Source organism: Syzygium oleosum, unplaced genomic scaffold (assembly GCF_021117445.2).
Source record: "Syzygium oleosum isolate NSW1041296 unplaced genomic scaffold, Sole_v2.1 Sole_v2.13, whole genome shotgun sequence".
Lineage (NCBI taxonomy): Eukaryota > Viridiplantae > Streptophyta > Magnoliopsida > Myrtales > Myrtaceae > Syzygium > Syzygium oleosum.
The window spans coordinates 7,017,766-7,039,589 of NW_026607497.1; the positions used below are offsets into that span (position 1 = coordinate 7,017,766).

Genomic DNA, 21,824 nt, shown 5'->3' on the forward strand with positions numbered 1-21,824 from the left:
TTTGGTGGTGTTTTCTCAAAAGTAAAATCATTGGTGATGTATACCAACTTCTCATGCACGTTGGTGCTTGTATAAACGGAGACGATCATTCCTCTTAAAATCCGTGCAAAAGATGAACCAATCACGATTGATTCTCCCCAAAATCATGGCAGACATCGTTTGTGGCTTCTCGACAATCGAGTCTTATATTGTCTCCATCCATTCATCATCATCATCATCATCATCATCATCTGGGTGTTCGATGCGAAAAAACTACATAGAGAGGAACTGATAGTAGGGGAAAAAGAACAGAACCTTTTTACATGGACTATGTAGAATTTGATCATGGATCGGACAACCCGATAACTAATCCCTATTTTCAGTGTCGTCTTCGTCAAATTCGTGAATTCATTCGATACGGTTTGGTACATTCCTCAATATGTCCATTCCCGTTATATAAAAACGCGAGAAAACTTTAGTGCCCGCTTATTAACCGAAAGAGTTGAACTTTGAACTGGTAAGCACCCGCTATGGATAGAAACGGGTGTGACCTCAAGGACGAAAAATTCTATTTTCCTCCATCCTTGCTTGAAAGGGGTTTTAATTGGCGAGTTGCAAATATGTGCGACATCACGCATATGTAGATGTAATTAATGATAAATGCGGGTGGTGACAATTTTACATGTGAATGTTGCCCCATATTTATATACTATGAGTCGGCATCCTTCGATCGAGATGGAGAAAAACATGGCCTGACGAGAAATAGAAAATGACAGAGCCGAATAAATAAAAAAGTATAGCCCCCTTTGGATAACCCCATCGACAAGGAATGGAATGGAAGAGACCAAAATTGAAAGACTTTCAATCCCTCGTAGGCCAATGGTCGAATAGTCTCGTGACCAAACATGCCCAAATTAAGCAATTGGCAACACGCTTTAGGACATATCATCTTCCATTGCAAGCCCCTGTCCTGCTTGCAAGATATTTTATGTATGCTTGAGAATCACTGATCGAGAAGGCGCACACCTGTCGACACTCGATTGCATCGGCAGCCGAGGGAGACAAACTTTCACACAACATCAAAAGCCCTATTGCTAATCAGATCACGTCCTTCTCAAATGAAATAAAAAAAGGAAATAAAGCACGAGCACAAGAAGGCCCCTCTCCTAACTGAGATGCAACTCTAATTACAAGTAGCTAAGCAAGAGTCAAGGGAGAAAGACCGTGCTTTTGTCTTTCTAATCAGTTTGACAAAGAGGGCAAAAAGACATGTCTGCGTCTAATCATCACACAGCCGAGCAGTACCAATAATTGCAGTGAAGATGGGCACGGCTGATTGTGAAGATTTAAGATGCTTATATGAAAAGCTTCATACTTCTATGGCAAATTGAAAATGACATACAAAAATTAGCTGCAAAGCGACTGACTTATCACAGAAAAACTCAGTTTCGCAGTAATCGCCATTCGCTATATGTTGAAGATAAAACATGCAAACATACAAACATACAAACATACACTGCATGGTGCTCTCAGAGAACAAAAAGTATCAGTTCATGTTCCTTTCATCGATGTGAACATCAACAGCGAATAATCAACACAGATCTGAATTGAACCGAGATTTTAGTTTCTTGTCGACATTATAGTCAAACAGCTCGCATGTAACGTAAGATATGGTTGATGATGAAAAGAAGTACATGGTAACCAAAAAGGGTTCTACTCAATCGCTATGGATTTTGTTCCAGTTGTGTGGATTTAAAAGTTACAGAGGAATCGGGGTTAAGAGCAAAAGAAAAATTTACCAATGGAGCAGCATATGGGACTTCAAAACTTATGCCGCAGTGTAATGACCTTTGCACAGTTTGACGCCTTTTTCTTTTAAGACTGTTGGCCTAACTACTTCAAAAATCTGTTGGTATCTCTGAAATTCTATATTCTGGCGAAGATGAAAATGGGGAACAGCACGATGATATGTCAATTCCGGCGACTTCCATGGCATTGCAGACCCATTCAGGAACATCGCCTTCTGGAAACTGCAAGATGAGAGGTATGAACTGGGTTTAATAGTGCAAGATTCTAACTTTTACCAATTAACACCATGCACATTAATCAACCGAGTCGATATTTTAGAGAAGTCTTCCAATTGACATATGATTTCACAAGTGTGCGTGCGTGCGAGCGTACACGTGGGTGAGCTCAAGTGGGAAATATTTGGATTTATCTAAGAACGCAATGTCTTTACAATTTTGTAAATGTTCAACAACTGACAAAGAGAGAGACCATGTGCACATCATAAAGCAAGATCATAAACGATAGATTTTCCATAGAAGTACCATTTTCTGCAGAAATTTGCATACGAACCTGCGAGCAGAATTAAGAACAGTTGTCAGAAGTCCACTACAAATGAGCATAGAGGAGAAAAGAAAGGCTGGAGGAGGGAAGATGATCTCAATTATGCCAAAAAAGGTGCCTACTCTGGAAATCTTCCCTGGACAATTGACGAGTGTAAATCACTGCTGAGCTGCATTGTATCACAAGAAATATCCAATTTCAAAACTTCACCAAGGACCCGAAAAAGAAATGGCTTTTTTTCTTTTTTGCTAGTTGTATACGGCATAGACAGCATAATCACAATTAGTAGTACACCAACTTTCTACTCAAACGGCCACCTCATCAACCATTAATAATTTTAACGTATTTCCATACCTTCATCATGTAAAATAAATTGTGGTATGATAGAAGCTGGGATCCCATGGCATCTTTCGTAACCAGGCAATGAATATAGGCCCTAGAATATTTCTTGCAGACCTGCAGGGAGGAAGGAAAAGGTTGAGATATTTGAAGAAAAGCATCTTCATTAACATTTTAGATTATCTAGTTCCATCGAGAACATACCATGCAATTACATGAAGGATCGATCGGACGGGTATCATTGGCCATTGCTTGATGTTTCAACTTCAGAACACCCTGATTGGAATGACAGATTAACGCGAGTGAAAGAAAAACAAATACACTATGAATTTGGGTACCCACCAACTCACTTAAATTGTTCCTTACACGTAAATAGAAGAGGGTTTTGGTAAGTTTTACGCTGATATCTATGATCAATAAGTGCAGAAATCCATTTATGATCAATAAACGAGGAAGGATCTTTTAAGATCTTTCAGAAGATAGGTTTATTACCTCAGGTACAAGAGCTGTGCCAAAGCGAGCAGTACGAGTTGGATAGACACAATCATACATGTCGGCCCCTAAAGCACTGCAGACCACAATATCTAGTGGATAACCAACACCCTGAGAAATGGAACATGCATGTATTAGAGAATACCACTAAAGAGGAGACAAAGCAGAGATTCTACACGAACACTGGCATAAGTCTTAAGGTTATCAGTAAAAGTTATAAGTATTTTTATACCATTACATATCGTGGTTTATCCTCGGGCAGTGCTGCAGTACACTGAGCGACAACACGCCAAAATGAATCTTTATCCTCACCGCCTGAAAGACCACCAATGGCATAGCTGTCACAGAAGTAAACTCAGTTAATTTGATTTCCTCCATTTACTAATTGAAGACATTAGAAAGAGAAGCTTGGCAAAATTGACGAACTATTTGCACGGAGCACATCTACACATGCAAAGGAAATCAAAACTGGTCTACTAAAGCACTCCAAAGTCCAACCCACTTGTCGAAGGGGATATTAGCGAACCTATACCTCATGCACATCTTGCAAAAGAGCCAAATGAAGTTTCTAGTCCCTTTATATTCAGTCTTTTTTATCTGTTGATAACGTCACTTATCTCTAATTTCACACCATACTGTAATATCTGAATTTCAGAAGCAAAAGAGATTTTGTTTTTGGGTCAAAGAAGCGAAAGAGATTTAATTAGACATAAAGAGCACATCTTCGTGATTTAACACTTGCATGGTCTTTTCACTCAATCCAAGATATCATGCAAATTGTAGGCCTTCTATAATGAAACGGACCCACAAATTGAGTCTACAAAGAAAGTAAGGGTGAATAACCAAAACTCATCCTGCCCCAGAATATCGTGGATTACATTTTGTCAAGTTAGGAGATTCAAATTCCTCTATTTGCAATCTCCATACATGTGAAATGTATAAGTATGTGCCAACAATGAATAGCAGAGTCTTTACTGCACTCCACTCAAATTTAACCAAATACTCAAACAGTCCATCACACAACTGATGCATCTAAGTTCTAGGCAATTCCTGGACAAAGAGAAATAAATGCATCTATCCTAAATTACTAAGCCTTCATAAACCATTTTTCTTCACTAAGTGAATCCACAAAAAACGACTCACAATCAATTTCCACAGTCAAACTAGAAACTTAATGCAACTAACCCTAAATCAAGTGGACTCCTTCCTGGCAAAGTCATATATAAAGCATCATCAGTGACAACGCAAACCATAATGCACATACCCGGGGAGATTCCGCTCCACCAAGCCTCTGACACATATGTCTCTGCTTACAGCAAAGACATAAATGTTAAGAGGCATTAGTACTGGATTATAACAAGAGACAATTAGAGGAATAGAAAGCGAAATAACCAATGAATCGAAACGTGAAGTAATACTAACCTAAGCACAGGATCTAGACCACCTTGAACGATACCAAATAAATTTTGTTCATTTGGTCTTTTATGAGCTGTCAGCAGATATCATTAAAAACAGTCTGATGTGATTAGATAAATGAAAGACCATAATGGAAAAAAATAAAAAGAAGAAGAAGAAGAAGAAGAAGAAGAGCTGAAAGGACCTCTAAGGGAGATATTAACAGTCAACATAAATTTCCTGCATAGGAACTCAAGAAATATCATATATCTGAGACCTATACATGAAACGGATAAGCCTAGTCTGTTATTAAAACTTCATCCAAAAATTAAAGTAACTTTCTGAACAGTAACTTAACACTTTCGGTCCACCAAACCTGGGCAGTTAAGGGGGGAAGTAGAACCGCTTTGTTAATTAGAAATTGGATGTTCTACGCACCTATTGTGGATTGAAGATCCGAAAAATAGCTACCTGGGAAACATGACTTAAATCTAGATGTTACCTGCTACACATCTGTCAATCCAACGAAGAGTGCGATACATGGCCTCCTCAATCCGTGGACCAGTAATGGTGGTCTTGACCACATCATCAAGAGCCATTATTATATCTGCTCCAATTCTGTTCTGTATATTCATCATATGACAAGGGTGATCAGATATCCATTGATATCCATTGACTCATTTAAAAAGAACACGAGAAAGAAGGCAAGCTTTCCTCACAGCCAAGCTATTACAGTTGTATGCCCAACCATTTCAAACTACTGCATGTAGCTACCGTGTCAGGTTTCTTCAGTACCTTTTCTCGGTTTTTATTACTACTAATTATTGATTGATTAATTATTTTGGGGATGGGGACGGTGTTGCACAGAAGTATGAACATACTTTGGGTGAAAATGCCTCAGATAAAGATTGCTACCTTTGATAAACACATCTTCAGAAGACATTCTCTCCAGTCTTTTTTAAAATATAAATTATTTTACCAGGTAACGTAGTAGGTGAGGATGGTTTCATTTTTTGCAAATTCGACACTAAATAAGATATCCAGAGAATGTCCTTTAGAAGACGTGCACATTGAAGATAGCAAATTAAACAGTACATTATATTACATGAAAGCAGATATAACTAGAAAAGTGGGAAAGAAAGCGGTCCTCGATTAATCATGAGCCGAAAGTATGACAGTAAACATGCTGTAATTAACTCAAATGTTAATAATATTTCAAGAATAGTGGATCAAAGGATTGAACGGAAATCTCCAGAGAAATAAATAGGTTCAAGTTTTGAACCACAGAATACTGAAATCATCACTAAGTTTCATCTGATCATAGAAGTGTCCCCTAAAAACCAAAAGTATTGGAAAAATAAGTCCAAGGTCCATAGTCAAGGGCAGTATGCCCCAACATACTACATCCATACGACAGCTCATCAGCTTCATGAAAGTCAAACCATGGATTTGCAGCAAATTCAATTTTTTCATTGGTCAGTTGATGATGTCATCATCTGCAGAAAGTAAATACAATAGATGGCAGCAAGAAGTAGAGAGCATGACATCCAAGGCACACACACAAAGTATGTGAATAAATATCTCCTCCATTTGTCGTTTACATTTCCATCCCAAAACTCAGACATTTCACAAGATATTTGCAAAATGGCCAAAGCGAAACTTCATAATGGGATTTCCAATCATTTCCCTAAGAACATTAACGCAGACATTCCAGAAGCCTGCATCCAATTGCTAATACTTATTCATTCCCCAATTAAGTATATCCAACAAATAGATATTTAAGCTCATAAAAGAAGAAATTCAGAAAACCTGGGGGAAAACTCTCGGGCATTCATCAAGTCCATAAGAATTGCTAAAGAAGTTTTGCCTACCTGTATTTGTATTGATTCTTCAGGTGTTAGAAGCATTGGCTTTCCATCAACTGGTGACTGAATTAAAAACAAGTTTCAACAAATAAGACAAGAACCAATACGAACATGATAGGAAACAGTTAGTAAAAATAGCTAGTGGATGAAATAGGACTAGTACAAATAAGCAAGCTATGTTGATGAATTGTATTGGAGAGATTCAAATACAAAGATGCAGCCTGTAGTTTCGGATAAAACATTTATTACAGCAAGGACAAGAGAACGGGCAACGTTTAGTATGAATATACTAGCTGCTAAAGTAAACCCGTCAAAGACAAAACACCAACTATTCAATATGTTTCACTTTCCTTACACCTATTATGCTCAATGTTAATGATCTGATCATTGTGCAGAAAAGAGAGGAAGAGGAAGTAAGAACCAGCCTAATGAAATGGACATTTTATGAACGACTCATCCAAGAAAAACCATGATCTAAAAAATCACCTGAAAAGTTACACCTTTTTCAGTGATATCGGCTAAATGCAACAAGGATACCTGAAAATACAATCATTCATAGTATCAATTTCAGACATATAGAAACCTTAAAAATTACGGCAGGTAAAACATTTAAAACAGAACTTTAGTAGGATAATGACTTCTAATTTCACGACACGAAATTATGGGTCATTTTTCAAAGAGACAGCATCAAGGTCTCTATTTTTCATTTTAATGGAATAATCATCTCCTAGTAACACTATATCGTATGCGATGACTATATATGCAATGCCACTGAGAAAAATTGCTAAAATTCTACAGAGAAAAATCTGTCTGAAAATAAATGAACCTAAGAAGAAAGAACACTACTCAAACCAACACAAAGACGACCAATTTTGGCAAGGTAAAAAGACGGGCACACCGTCATGCTACTAGAGATCAGCATATGCACATATTTATTACGTTAACGAAAATATTCAAGGGATAAACAAAAACTATCAATTAAATCTAGTAGTACAGGGACAACATAATCACAGAAATTCACAGAAAAACTGCATGTTTGCGCATACTAGACAACCATTTGGAAGCCACCAGAGTCAGTAAGTAGCGCTCTAGGCCAGTTCATAAACTTGTGAAGACCACCCAACTCGTCAATTAGCTCAGAAGTAGGACGAAGTGCCAAATGATAGGTATTCCCCAGTATTATCTGGCAACCAATTTCCTCAAGCTGGTCATTTGTCAGTCCTTTTATTGTCCCTGTTATTAAAAGAAAAAATGTACTCATTAATTTTTGCAACCGCTGCTACCTCTTTCTATAAGCGCTGGAATGCTTGAACAAGGAGAAAAAAAAAGCAGAGAAAAAGCAGGATACAGAATATGAAGGGGCTGGGCGTAGAGCAAATTGATCAATTGAAGAGTTACACACTATTATAGTGAACAGGTACTCCTATTTCATGTTTACTTACGTATTGTTCAGTGAATAAATTTACAAGACATATAAAACCCCAAAAACAATGAACAGAGGAAGAGTTGCTTTCTTACACAGGTCACACAAAGGGAAATATAAGCCAAGTTGTTGAACAATTCCAAAATGTCTGTTGCATTGCTGTCAAAGTATAATTAGAAAGAGACACACATATACAAGTTGCATCCAGCAATATTCACTAACTGAGTCTCCTTTTCCCCACTACCTAGAGTCAGCAACATAATGAAGCAGCTGAAAAGCCAGTTCCCACCTTGAGCAACCTCAACCACATGAAAAGTATATCCCAATGCTCACTTTCATCAAAATTATTCTACTGTACCTATAGCTGTGCAAGTCTCATTTTTTCTTTAGTCTGTTTATTACCATAGGAAGTCAACATAGTAAGACATCCTGTGAAGTGCACTCATATTCAACGTCCAATTATAAGCTAGGAATGGGAACATCAAAGAAGTGTGCATGAATATTGTATTCCTGATAACTCAAAAAGAGTGAACACTTCTCCAGGTAACGTGACAAACCTTGTGTCCCCACCGGCATAAACAGAGGCGTTTGACACACAAAATGAGGGAGTGTTAATTGAGCTGCACGAGCACGGTTAAATCGCCCGAGAACCTAGAACAAAATAGTATGAAAGCATCGAATCAGAGATGTAACAGAGCGTGTAATTAAGGATGAACCATCAGCATGCTCTCAGTAATCATGCTGGACTTCTTGCTTAGGCAAGCACAGAGTTTGTTTATCGGTGCACCCATTAGTTACAAGAAACAACCCTTTTACTAGCTGCATATAGTAACACTGCCGTTCTTCATATCATTCAACGGCTGCATTGTCTTCTGGTTCAATGAGTACTCATCAAGCAAGACAAACTCGCACATAAAAGCAATCACTACTCCCATAAACTCCCTTATCAGCAGCACGGCGCGAATACGCCAAAGTTCCACCTTTATGGGAGGAACACACTGCTGACATCAGGAACTGCAACCGCAAGGATGAGACCGCCAGGAAAATCTTAAGTACCCAGTTATGAAGGAACAAGAAACAAGAACGAACATACTTTCCAATAAATTGGGCTTCCACGCACATCGCTCAAGCACTTACACTGTGCAAAAAGTCCGCTTTGCTTCACATTCAAGAAACCACGTCCGTAATCATTTCAAGAACTACGCACGTCGGTACGGTCCACCACACCACAACGAAACAAGAGGGAAAAGAAAGAGCGATGAGGAAAAGCAGACAAGAGCCTAACCTCAAACCGAAGCGCCATCGAAACTATCCCCTCCCCGCACCACCCGCAAAGTATTCACACCGACCTTTTCCAAACAAAAAGATTAAACCACACTTAAAAACAGAGCAAGCAAAGACGGGCAATGGCACGAAGAGCTCAAAAGAAGGAATTGCAAGAGCAGGACAAGAGGGAGACTTACGGAGAAGGGGAGATGCCCGGGGGGGGGGGGGAGGTGGTGATTGGAGACGGATGACGCGCGTCGGCTTGAGAGCTTAGCCAATGTCGTTAAAGAAATCTTCTTTCAAAAGGAAAAAGGAACAGGAGTAAACGACGACGACGACGACGACGACGAAGAAGAAGAGGAGGCGACGGCGGCAGTTGCAGCTTTGACCGTTATATCTCGCCTCCTCCGCCAGTCCTGTCCCCCCGCCTTGCCCTAGCATGATTTCCAATGTACGAGGGTTTTTACTTTTGATGTCGTCACAAACCACTATCGTATTTAATTTAAAACCAATATTTTGATTCATTTGTTTCACATATTTACTTAAATTATCATAAATCTGTGTACGCTAATTGAATAAAAAAAATATTGGAAGTGATTCTTTTAATGAATTTAGGGAAAATTATCCAAAAAATCCTAAGCCTATTGCACTTTTATCAATTCGGTCCTAAAACTTTTTACTTCTTGCCAATTGAGTCCATCCGGCCAATTTTGACCGGTGGGCGCTGACGCGGCCGGCGCCGGTCTCACCATGGCTGGGTGAGGTGAAACCCAGCTACGGCGAGGCCGGCCTTGCCATAGCTGGGCGAGGCCGGCCTAGCAGCGGCGGGTGAAGCTCGCCCTTGCCAGTGGTCAGCAGGGGCGAGCTTTGCCAGAGGCCGACAAGGTCAACCTCACCGGCCCGCGCCTCTGGCCAATCCGATCGCCAGACTGGCCAGAGGGAAGAAGGGCAGAAAAAAAAAAGAAAATATTAAAAAATTCAAAAAAATTCAAAAAATTGCCACGTCATCGCTGGCCGGCCAAAATTAGTCAGATGGAATCAATTGGTAAAAAGTGAAAACATTTAGGACTAAATTGGCAAGAAGTGAAAAGGTTTATGACTGAATTGGCAAACTTAAAAGGTTTAGGACTGAATTGACAAAAGTGCAATAGATTTATGACTTTTTAGACAATTTTCCCGATGAATTTACCATATCTCCTCTTTGCCTTCTTTGATGTTCGTGGTAAATCAACTTTAAAAGCATGGACCCAAAATAACGACACTAATCCATTCATCGTATAGGAGGTTTTGTTCCTTTTAGCTCCTTTTAGAGTGCACTACATCGGTTCAATAGCTTAAAGAGAAAATATTAAGTCACTCCCGCATTTTTGCATCTATTTAGGTCGATCATCATGCGAAATGAACTATACAAAAGCTTAAACCAAAAATAAAATTAAAAAGGATTAACGCCACGAAAAACCCCAAACTGGTACACCTGTGACAAATTTACCCAAAACTAATTTTTTAACCACAAACTGGTACACCTGTGACAAATTTACCATCAATTTATTTCTGTTAAATTTTACTGTCAAATTGATTTGTTAAATGACTCGCGGTAATTGACGGATGTACTGATTTTATGTTTAACCCTTCGTTTATCCCAGGTGTACCAGTTTGAGATTTTTTTTTTGTATTAATCCAATTTAACGAAAACTAAAAGAAGATAAATTTGTCACAAATGTACCAGTTTGGGATTTTTGGAGATCAAAAAATTAGTTTAGGGTCAAATTGTCATAAGTGTACCAATTTTTGATTTTTGGTGGTCAAAAAATTAGTTTAAGATAAATTTAGGGAAAATTCCAATTAAGGACCCCAAGTGGGGTCAAATTCTCAAAAAAGGGTCCAAAGTGAACATTGTGTCAAATAAGGGCCTGAAGTGCTCAATCAGTCTCAAATAAGGACCCGAAGTGCCCAAAAAGTCTTAAATAAGGACCTGGGTCCTCGGCCGGCCAAAATACCTGCTGGCCGGCGAGAAAGTTACTGTTTCGACACCGGAACAGTAACTTTTTAATTTTTTTATTATTTTCTTTCTATTTTTTCTTTTGTGTTTTTTTTCTTTTCCTTTTCCTTTTCTTTTTTTTTTCTTTTCTTCCTCCGCCGGCCATAGCCTGGGCCGACGGAGGTCGTCGGCCTCAGGCGAGGCTGCCCTCGCCGGCCTTAGGCGAGGGCCGGCCTCGCCTGGGTTGGGCGAGGCCGGCCTCGCCAGTTGTCGGCGAGGTCGAGCCTCGCCAGATCTGGCGAGGGCTCGACCTCGCCGGCGTCAGGCGAGCCTGGCCTCGCCAGTTGCAGGCGAGGTCGAGCCTCGCCAGATCTGGCGAGGGCTCGGCCCCGCCTGCCGCTGGAGAGGCTCGACCTCGCCGGCGTCGGGCGAGGCTGGCAAGGCTCGACCTCGCTCGATGCGGCGAGGCCGAGCCCTCTCTCTCTCCGGCCTCGAAGTTCGTGGTCGAGCCGTGGGAGGAGGAGCGGGGCCTCGTCCAAGGACCCGGGGCTGCATCGCCGCCTTGAGCGGCATCGAGAGGAAGCGATTCCAGACGATCTTTGACTTTGCTTCGACCAGACGAACTTCGGCGTCGGGCGAGACCGGCGAGGTTGAGCCTCGCCAGCGGCCGGCGGGGCCGAGCCCTCGCCAGATCTGGCGAGGCTCGACCTCGCCGCAAGCAGCGAGGCCGCCTCGCCCGGCCCAGCGAGGGCCGACGTCGGCGAGGCGGCCTCGCCCGAGGCCGGCGAGGCGACCTCGCCCGGCCCAGCGAGGGCGGCCTCGCTCGAGGCGGCGAGGCGACCTCGCCCGGCCCGGCGAGGTGGCCCTCGCCCGATCGGCGAGGCGGCCTCGCCGAGGCGCGACCTCCGCCGGCCCGGCTATGGCGCTGAGGAAGAAAAGAAAAAAAAAGAAAAGGAAAAGGAAAAGAAAAAAAAACAGAAAAGGAAAAACAGAAAGAAAATAATAAAAAATTAAAAGTTCTGTTGCAGTCTTGGAACAAGAACTTTCTCGTCGGCCGTAGGTATTTTAGCCGGCCGGTGACTCAGGTCCTTATTTGAGACTTTTTGGGCACTTCGGATCCTTATTTGAGACTGGTTGAGCACTTCAGGCCCTTATTTGACACAATGTTCACTTTGGACCCTTTTTTGAGAATTTGACCCCACTTGGGGTCCTTAATTGGAATTTTCCCATAAATTTATTATAGGTGTATCAGTTTGAGTTTTTCGTGGTATTAACCCAATTAACAATAAAGTGACACGGCGAAACATCAAAATGCAAAATGAACAGAAAGAGCACTGTTTCAACTCACCATCCAATGAAATTTAGCAGGCACAACATCCCAAAATGCAGCAAAAGCATGACACCTAGTAGAGACATCTAATCTTCCATCAGATATAGATTTTAGATGTCGACGAAAAACGAGCCAAAATCCACCAGCTCCAAGCTCTAAATATGTGCCAATCCAGAACGATTTATACAGTGGCATCATTAGGCCTTTCTTCGCCTCGTCAATTCTGTTCGAAAAGCACAATAATAGGAGTTACAACGTAACAATTCACTATCAATCAAGATAGTATAGGAGCATCACATCACAGGAAACCAGATTTCTTTTGTTGAAAGGAAAAGAAAACTGAAGTTGCTTCAAGAACTATAACCACCCATATCTTGCCAGTAACTTCAATCTAATCTTTGATTCTGAAAAGACTATTCAGGTACAAAGAATAGCTTGGGTACAAAAAAAGAAAATCGGGTCAGTTGATACATGTGGATGAGCCTCTACTACTTCTTGTACATCCTAGAATCAGGAGAGTTCTGTTTCAATGGTGACAGAGGCCGTCTTGGTGAATCCACATCACTGAGATCAATCCTCTTCTCAACTGGGCTATTCATCTTAGGGCTAGATTTTCTCTTGTTAGACTGCAACCAACCAAATGAAGTCAACTTAGCAAGAGTTCAGAATTGCAGGTTCACAAAATTAAGCAAAGCTCTCATCTTGGTTCTAACCTTTGCAGGAGCACTAGCTGTGATTCTCCCACCAGAACCAAAAATGTCCCTTTCTTTCTGGTAGTGCCTCAGTAACCTCTTGTTTTCTTCATCCAAAACGTTGTTCTCTTGAAACAGCAGATTTACCTACAAAAATAAGATACTGCTAAGACTTTTCTCAGAAAGACATCTTACAACAATTCAAGCGCTCGAAGAATTTCTTACCTCCTCCTCAGCTTTATGAAGGTTAATTCTGAGATTTTCCTTATCTTTCTCAAGTGTCTTTATGTCGGCAGCCAATGAAAGAACCATCTTAGTTGCTGGCCTTAGGCTACAGTATAAATAAGAGTGTCACTTTAACTTCATTTTCACATTGGATGTAAATGACATCTTTGCATAGTGCCATTGAAAGTGTGGGAAAGTGGCTGCATCTAATCAAGTGTGGGAAATGGTGTCAAAGCATGAAATAGAAAGCAACCAAAGAAATTAGCACTCACCAGTTCCACATTTTTAACAATTCTCGACATGATTCATGCGCACTATTTGCCTCCAAAAATGAATATGCTGATGCTACTGCATCTTTACTAACCAATGTTGAGATGATTGATTCGACTAGCTTCTCCTCCGAAGTGGTGCTCTCCGAAGTCTCTTCATCCTTCAAAAATATAATCAATAAGTAATCGTCTGTAACTTATGAATAGTAAAAAACCTTGTGGTGTACATAAATGTCAAGTTGGTATGTCCTAGCCCGCACCAAGAAGCACATTGAGAAAGAGAAAAAAAAAAAAAAATAGTTTCACCTAGTAAGGTGAAGCAAAAGAAAAAAACTCTACCTAAGAAAAACTCTGTTCAGAAGAAAGGTTCCCATAGTGAACTGAACGAATTTAAGGACTCCCCTTTCCCTGGGTTGTAAAGCATAGTAATCTCATATCTACCACCAGCTCCATGTTTTGTTTAAAGAATCGCACAAACAGCCTCTCCTAACTATTTGCATAAGCTTGTCAAAAAAGATCCTATGTTTGCTGGAACAGTTGATGACTGTATATAAAGCAAGGAGTTCAAACTACTTTTACACGACACCACGATGAATACTTTATCCATGCAAATTGAGCTATTTTACCATGAGAGAGAACATTACTGTTCATTCTTTCTTTTACACAGGTAGAAATGTGCAGCATACTTAAAGTTATGGTTCCTCCAGATAACCTTTTTCCTGCCTAAACAGTGACGCCTTAGCAAGATAATCCTCGTACATTGTTACATGGTATGATCCAAATCGTGACTAATCCAGGTCATAGCTTGCTTAATAAAGTGTTCCATCTTAGAACATTAGAGTTTGGTGAATCTAGAGTTTCATTGTATTCTGATGTTCTACCAAGCATTAAGCTACTCCTCAGTACACTTCCTCAGTAAAATCAATGTAAAAGATCTGATTCTCAATGAAGGGAATAAGGAACTTAAATCTAGTTTAAGAAAACTTCAGCACACTCATCTGATGTTACCATGCTACATGAATTTACAAGAACTTCTGGATGCAATAGATACTAAAGCATACTCATTGCTTCATGAAAAAAGAAGGACCGCCTAGAGCCCTTCCCACAAAACAGCAGGGCAATGTAAGGAAAAACAGCCAGAACACCTCTTGATATTACAGCAATATGCTAACAAGCAATCAATTCTTCACTAAATTTCAAAAAGAAAACAGATGGACCAAGCCAAGAAACTACGACTTCGATATTTCAAGGCATTCAGCTTCATTTCAACCAATCATTGTTTAATATGATATCTACTGTCATGTTGCAAACAATGGCAACTCTCCACAACTATGGGTCATCAAAAAGAAATTAAATTTACCATTGGTTCACAACCCAATGCTTATTTCTTAAAACATTAGTTTGCAAGGGTTCATAAATTGAACAAAACCCATCAACGAATTAGGACTTAAAACACTCCTATTCAATCGGAAGGCTACATAAAATGCAAAAATTAGCGCTTTACAAACACACTAAGCAAACTGGGAAAATGAGTAAACGTAGTTAAACTCCAGAATACCTCACGAGTATCATATTTGTGTTTAACATACTGCAACTCATCTGACAATTGCCGCACCTCCTCTTCCAGCTCTCGCACCCGAGCCTCTGCCTCCTTGGCCCGCTCTTCCACCTCGTTCCCGAAATCCATCAGGGCCTCCCGATCATGGTCGTAAAGCGAGCACTCAGTCTCCAACTTCTTGCACTGCGCCAGCAAATCGGCACATTCCGCCGCCAATCTCTGGTTCTCCTCCACAAACTTCTTTAGTGCCTGTGCATTCATGCACGACTCTGCCTGCACATCCAGATAACCAGGAACAAACAACATCTATAAAAAAAAAAAAACAAATCCAAGCCATGCGCCGAGACGTCCAGGAGAGGAACACAATGAAAACAACATAATCGGGAAATCATATCTATCCAAACAGACATCAAAATGCCGCTATCTTGCGCTATCTTACCCGAGCCCGCTCGACGAGGCCATCTTTCTCGTCCAATCTGGAGCGCAAGAGCGAGCACTCCTCGCGGAGCCATCTCTGCGCCTCCTCGGAAGCGCGGAGCCTCGACTCGAGCGTGCGCGCCGACACGGGGAGGCCCAGGGTGTGATCGATCGCGTCCCTGATGCAATCGTCGATCTGCGGGGGAAGATCCATTCTTTTCCGCGGCCTCTCACCGGAAAACCCCCCGCAAATTTCCCCCCCTCGGAGGCTGGTCGGTGCGGCGAGGAGGAGGAGGGGGGGGCGAAAGAAGGAAGCAGAGCCCCTTCGACAATGGAGATTGGGAATTCGCAGAGAGAGAAGAAGACGAAGTTGATGAGGGGAAAGATTGACGGGCAGCGAGAAATTGGGGAAGAAGGAATTAGGGTTTCGTCGTCGAACTCAGAATGGGGAAGCGTTTCTTTCTGGAGCGCTGTCGCTGGAAGAGAATTCAAATTGAAAAGGGGCTGCTGCTAGCCGTTTGAGCGAGACCGAGGGTATTTATTGAGGCGGATTCGCGTTGAAAAATAAATAAATAAAAAGAAGAAGAAGAAGAAGAAGAAAAAGAGAAAATAAGAAAAAAGCATTTTGGGGCCTGTTTGGCAACTTGTCAAATAGTGATTGATTCTGTTCTTTGTTCTCAGAATCAGTTTAGGAACAGAAATCCGTTTGTTAAATTTTTTGTGCCCAGGCACAATTTTACAAAAAATTGTACCCAGAATTAGTTTTGGAACAGAATCAAGAATAAAAAAAAAGTTGCTTCTTGATTCTAGAACAATATTTTCAAAACTGATTCTTCTTGGTTTTTTTCTTTTTTTTGGTTGTTGTTGTTCTTCGGCCCCGCCACCCGCCGACGATCAGTCACAGGCCAGGGCCGACGAGGGCGGCTCGCGGCCTCGCCCGGCCAAGGCGAGGCCGACTTAGTGACGGCGAGGTCGAGCCTTGCCCAGCCAAGGCGAGGCCGGCCTCGCCGTCGCCACCCAGGCGACGGACTTGGGTGGCGGCGGCGAGGGCGGCGGGCGATGAGCGGCAACGAGGGCCGCGTCGCCCTCGCCGCCACTGGCTGTGGCCTGGGTCATCGTGATGCTTAGGCGCGGCCATGGCCAAGAAAGGAAGGGGAAAGAAAGAAAAAAAAGAAAAAAAAAAGAGAAAAAAAAGAAATAAATATTAAAAAATTCAAAATATTATTAAAATATTATTAATAAAAAGAAATTTTGTATAGTTACCAAACGCATTTCTGTTCTTTTTCTATTCTAAGAACAAAAATTTTGGGTAGTTACCAAACGCCTTCAAATACTTAGAAATTGTTTCCAGGCACAGAATCAAAAAGAATCATTTCTGCCCAGAATCAGATTCTGGGCACAGAATGGTTGCCATGCGCAGCCTTATTGTCGAGTGTTTTGCTCTAAATAGAGCATGGTTTTTTTATAAAAAAGAAAACAGGAAACTTGGTCATAATCGGGGCTTAATTCCAAAAAAAAAAAACTTTATCTTGAGCGACAATCCTGACTCGAATTTTTTTGGTTTCGTAAAAAATCACCAACTTTTATTTTAAGCTAGAATCTCGCTCGAACAATCTGAAAAATTATATTACGGGGGCCAAATTTTGGACTCGAGTGAAAGTTGGTGCTTTTTATTGAGATAAAAAAAAGTTCTGACCAGAAATGTTACTCAAAGTAAAGTTGGTGTTTTTTTTTTTGGAGTTAGCCCTCATAATCAGTGTGCTTGGAGTCGTAAATTGTCAAGCCAATTTATGACTTTCAAAGACTTTTTAATCGATGCATTATGAAAGAAGTCATAATACTTCTTTGCGAGTAGTGTGCAATCAACGTTAAAGAGAGATTCGACGACCAAAGGACGGGCTACTCTCGTGTAGTTCAGTGCGGAGGCGGCACTAACTCGTTGGAGTACGAAGGAAATGAGCACGGAATTACTCCTTAACATTTTGACGATCAATCAACTGAATATATAAAAGCTTTATTTTGGCCAATGTTATTGTTAATGCTCGAGAAAGAACATGCAATCAAATCCTAAACTTACAGTCGATGGGCTTCTTATATCAAAACTCCCATGTGCCTTCCACGTGAATTTTTTTTTTTTTTAAATTTCAAGTCATTACGGACAAGAGAGTCGCGTAGGTTTTCCATCAATTTGCTAATCATGCTATAAATCTATGGATCTACAATTAAATCCACAGAAAATAGATGGAAAAGGAATTCTAGGAGTGATTCAAGCCTTCAAGAGATTTTTCTCAATCGCTTGCGCATCAGCTGTTCGATCAATTGTCGAATCTGATTCAAAAATGTTGCCAACCCAATTTTCTTGCCAAATATAAAGATTGTTAATTTTCTTTGAAATTAAATGACCCAATCGTTATGAATATTTACTGCATTACTTGAGCGACATCGCTGTAATCATATCAGATTAAGGTAATTATTAGAATTCTAATGCCTTGGATTTGTTAAGATTTTTTTTTATTTATAAAAGAAACTTTTTCGGCTCGATTAAGCTCTAAGCATGCATGCGAATCGTTCTCTCCACGAGCATTAACTAACAAATCAACTTAAACGACGGACAGAGGACGATGCGGGGTTATTTTCTCATGATAGAATCGTCAGTGTTTTTTGCATCATGCAATAAGTCGAAATGTTATATTAACGGTTGCAGAGAAATATATTTATCTCCCTCCGGATCGTGTTTAATCCCTAATTATATATCTTTTACGAGGTTAATCAGTGTAAACCCGCACGTGCAAGCTAGCTATGTGTGTCAAACAATCAAATTGCAAAGAAAGGAAACCATCCATTTCAAGGGCTGTTTGATCAAACTAAATATAAACACATGTTACATATGAGGAACAATAAAGCTTGTTTGGCCCGATTGATCTTGATAGTTGAACACACGTAACGTGGTCGGATTGAACTCCAGTCCCTTAACAGGGTCCGTCCCGGCGGGAATCTCTCTCTCTCGGCCCCGAACGGAGAAAATACCATGCCGACCTCATGATTCATGAGACGCACATCGAAATTCGAATCAATGATTTCGACACGGGATTATATACACGAAACCCGATTTAGAGAGACGTGAAAGCAAACTACAAATCGAAATGGAGATTGATGGGCAGCAGCAGAGTCAGAGCCCAACTCTTCAAACCTTTGCTTCAACGACTTTGTCACGAAAAAGATTCAAAACTACACCACGAGAGAGTCAAGACAGGACCAACGTGGTTCTGATTTGAATCGATGCATGTTTTATTATTGAATCTGGACATATAGTTTGATTATCTTAATCGAGCTTTATGGTTATTTAATAAAAAAAATTATCTACCGGGTACAAATCAAAATTTTACTTTAAACACGAAATAATAACAATAATTTCCCTTAAAAAAAAGAAGAAGAAACCCTGCTAGCTCTTCTGATCTTGTTCATCCCCTCCTTTGGAGATTTCGCCAGCTCCGTCCTTAACATGGCCTGGCTCCATGAACGAGTCCACTTCCTTCTCCACTTCCTCCACCTGCAATTCAATTTCATTGATTTAATCCCCATTAAACCCAGCAATTGCACAAGAAACAGCAATGATGCCAGTCGTCTAATCATGGTTTTACCCTGATTAACGCCTTTAAGCAGGACTAATTACATGGTTAGGCAGGACTTAGAGAGAAAGTAATGTGTAATGCACTTCACTTTGAATACCCAGGTCCCTAAGCAAGCTCATAGATGGCGGTGGTCAAAAGGTTATATCAGCAAGTGGGTATATTTTGCACAGAGATTCTCCATTTTTGCATTTCATAAACAATTGGACACTTGTTCTAAATGAAGATTATCTTGACCCTCCTGCACGTGATTAGGCGCCCCTACTAATCCCACTCATGAAAGCCTTACAAAGTCTGGTCAACAAACGCTGTTTTCGTAAGCACCACATTGTATAATCAGATTAGCAGATCTAAGACGTTCTGCAACAACTCCAAGCAACGTTGCAAGTTGTGCCGAGATGGGATTGACTATTGATGAAGAAAACATGTGGGATTGGGTGAGACCTTATCGATGATGTCTCCCGCGAGATGAGCATCCTTGCCCGCCGTCTCGGCTAGATGCTCCACCGAGGTCACCATGTCTTTCAGCTTGCCTTCTGGGAGGTGCTCGGCGACCTCCTCCGCCACCTGCTCCACCTTGTCCGCCACCTCCTCCACGATATCCGTCACGTGCTCCACCGTCTCGACCGCCGCTTCGACCTCATCTGCCAGAATTTCAAAGTTGAATTTTTTTCCATGTTTAACACGGTCATGCTAAGATTTCAACAGTAACAAGCTTATGGATTTGAGGCTCACTTTTCAGCTTCCACAGGGGACCCCATTTGTTCCTCCAAAATGGTAGAATCACCGATACAAACACCCCCACAACCCAGAATTTCCTGCCATGTGAAGAACTAATTCCAGTTTCAGCAAGAGCTAGCAAACAAAAGAAGAAAAACCATACGAATATGTATTTTATACCAGGACCTGGTTTTATCAATTAGAAAGGTTTTGGACCCATTAAAACTTACCAAGAACTAGGAGAAGGATCGGATGGAAGATGAGGCACCGGATCGATGCTGCTCCGAACAGCCACATCCCTAGATTAAAGACATCAGTTCTAAATCTGCCAATATCTAGTCGGAAGAATCCATTTTAGAAATTAGTATCCGGAACCGTGGATAATAAAGATAACACTCACATTGTTCGAGTGCTTTGTCGAGCGCAGAGAGATGCCATGCTCCGGCTATCCGCAAACCGGCAACGATCCATCTGTCTCGACGTCACCAAACGGCTTCTCTGACCGGCGTCCGCGCCGGTCAAACAGTGGGACAAAGTTACGAGACTTGTTGTCGACATATGCAGCCTCAAGCACCACTCTTGCTTCCAAACTGATGGGGTTGAAGTTTTGAGAAAGAGAAAGGAGAGGGCCTGGATTTGGAGAGGAAAGGGATTGTGAGAGATGTTTATTATCGATGGTAACGTTGGACAAACGATGAACAAGAGGAATATGTTACTGCCAAGACACGGTGTACTGCTAAGAGGATCGGAATTCAAGGTCTGATGCATATCAATAGTTTATGTATAAAGTCAAATCGGGGTTCGGTCTCTTTTTTCCAAAACACGTTTCCTAATGTGAGTTTGAAATATCATAAGCGTTTGCGTGGGTAGAACCACCTAACCCACTTGAGGTTTTACTCGGTCCATGTTGGTTTCCTCCAAGATTCTATCTATTAACATGACCAGCTATACAACCCCCACCTTCCCTTCTGTCTGATCTCGAGTTGTAAAGAAGTTTCAAGGGGGCATGAGTTGACTTGAAGACGTAATTTCCAGATTTGAACAATATTGAAACAAATGTCTGCATAATCTAAGCAACCGACCAAAAAGAGAGAAAAATGAGCAAGGAACCCCTCGAGATGTATAGAAAGAACTTGGTGCCGAGATCTCTCGTATAGGATGTGATCATCGCATCATTTAATGGGACATAGTCAAAGATTTTCCACGGTGAGTCGATGCGTTATCGCCTAATCAAGTTTGAATGAGAAGAAAGTTGATTTTTCTTGACAAGTTTGATTAAGTCATGGATGAGGAGCCTGCTTCCGGGTTTCTATCTGCATCTCCTAGCCTATTCGACACATCGTTGAATATGTGTCTCTGTGTAAACGTTCACGCGTTACTTTAGGAAATATCCCTAAATCCTAATCCTTTTCACCCTCTCTCAACTCTCTCTCGCACACACTTGCACCCGTAGTCTCATGTCAGCCTTCGATCAGAAATGATCGTCGTCCTCGGTCTCTTATTAGAACTCACAGACCTCATATCTACATCAATCAAGGATTTGTCGAAGTTTGATGATGGTTGTCAACCTCTATACTGAGGTCCCATATGGCAGTGGTGTTTGTTGGGGCGAGAACAGCCAGCAGAGCTTCGTCAGAGTTGTAGATGTGCAATGGCGTAAACAGAGAGTACAGTGTTTGTGCGTGCATACGCGGAAAGAGAGTCTTAATTTTCCTCGGAACTTACTAATTGACTCGGCAAATTGTATGTCGGACCGCTTGTAATCACTTTGAAGGGTAGTTCATTGATCGTTCTCTTTTTCTTATGCTCAGTTCACTCATTTGATTTCGACTTCACAGCATCCTCGTACGCATGATTCTAGCATGTTTTGTGGATCGACAGGACCGTTGGAAGGGCAA

General features: G+C 41.2%; 3 protein-coding genes across 5 annotated transcripts; all 3 read right to left on the reverse strand.

The window, feature by feature from the left end:
• Nucleotides 1-1,582: 1,582 nt before the first annotated feature.
• On the reverse strand, nucleotides 1,583-9,534 carry LOC115675937 (uncharacterized). 2 transcript variants are annotated; one of them, XM_056317520.1, is made up of 16 exons: nucleotides 9,306-9,532; nucleotides 9,128-9,191; nucleotides 8,400-8,493; nucleotides 7,474-7,652; nucleotides 6,906-6,956; nucleotides 6,426-6,482; nucleotides 5,057-5,177; nucleotides 4,582-4,648; nucleotides 4,424-4,465; nucleotides 3,392-3,497; nucleotides 3,160-3,270; nucleotides 2,872-2,943; nucleotides 2,683-2,784; nucleotides 2,451-2,497; nucleotides 2,310-2,337; nucleotides 1,583-2,009 (listed from the first exon to the last, which is right to left on the reverse strand). In XM_056317520.1, exons 2-16 carry the CDS (start codon nucleotides 9,143-9,145, stop codon nucleotides 1,878-1,880), a joined length of 1,227 nt encoding a protein of 408 aa, XP_056173495.1. In that variant the 5' UTR covers nucleotides 9,146-9,191; nucleotides 9,306-9,532; the 3' UTR covers nucleotides 1,583-1,877. The 2 variants fall into 2 exon arrangements, with proteins under 2 accessions (XP_056173495.1, XP_056173496.1); XM_056317521.1 differs by lacking the exon at nucleotides 4,424-4,465 and having other exon boundaries at nucleotides 9,306-9,534.
• Nucleotides 9,535-12,586: 3,052 nt separating this feature from the next.
• Nucleotides 12,587-15,850, reverse strand: LOC115668344 (uncharacterized). Its single transcript, XM_030589809.2, has 6 exons — nucleotides 15,600-15,850; nucleotides 15,161-15,433; nucleotides 13,606-13,763; nucleotides 13,334-13,439; nucleotides 13,130-13,255; nucleotides 12,587-13,042 (listed from the first exon to the last, which is right to left on the reverse strand). Exons 1-6 carry the CDS (start codon nucleotides 15,789-15,791, stop codon nucleotides 12,905-12,907), a joined length of 993 nt encoding a protein of 330 aa, XP_030445669.2. The 5' UTR covers nucleotides 15,792-15,850; the 3' UTR covers nucleotides 12,587-12,904.
• Nucleotides 15,851-18,818: 2,968 nt separating this feature from the next.
• Nucleotides 18,819-20,727, reverse strand: LOC115675885 (uncharacterized). 2 transcript variants are annotated; one of them, XM_030598673.2, is made up of 5 exons: nucleotides 20,327-20,727; nucleotides 20,157-20,225; nucleotides 19,942-20,039; nucleotides 19,651-19,850; nucleotides 18,819-19,127 (listed from the first exon to the last, which is right to left on the reverse strand). In XM_030598673.2, exons 1-5 carry the CDS (start codon nucleotides 20,692-20,694, stop codon nucleotides 19,020-19,022), a joined length of 843 nt encoding a protein of 280 aa, XP_030454533.2. In that variant the 5' UTR covers nucleotides 20,695-20,727; the 3' UTR covers nucleotides 18,819-19,019. The 2 variants fall into 2 exon arrangements, with proteins under 2 accessions (XP_030454533.2, XP_030454534.2); XM_030598674.2 differs by having other exon boundaries at nucleotides 19,942-20,024; nucleotides 20,327-20,720.
• Nucleotides 20,728-21,824: the final 1,097 nt, after the last annotated feature.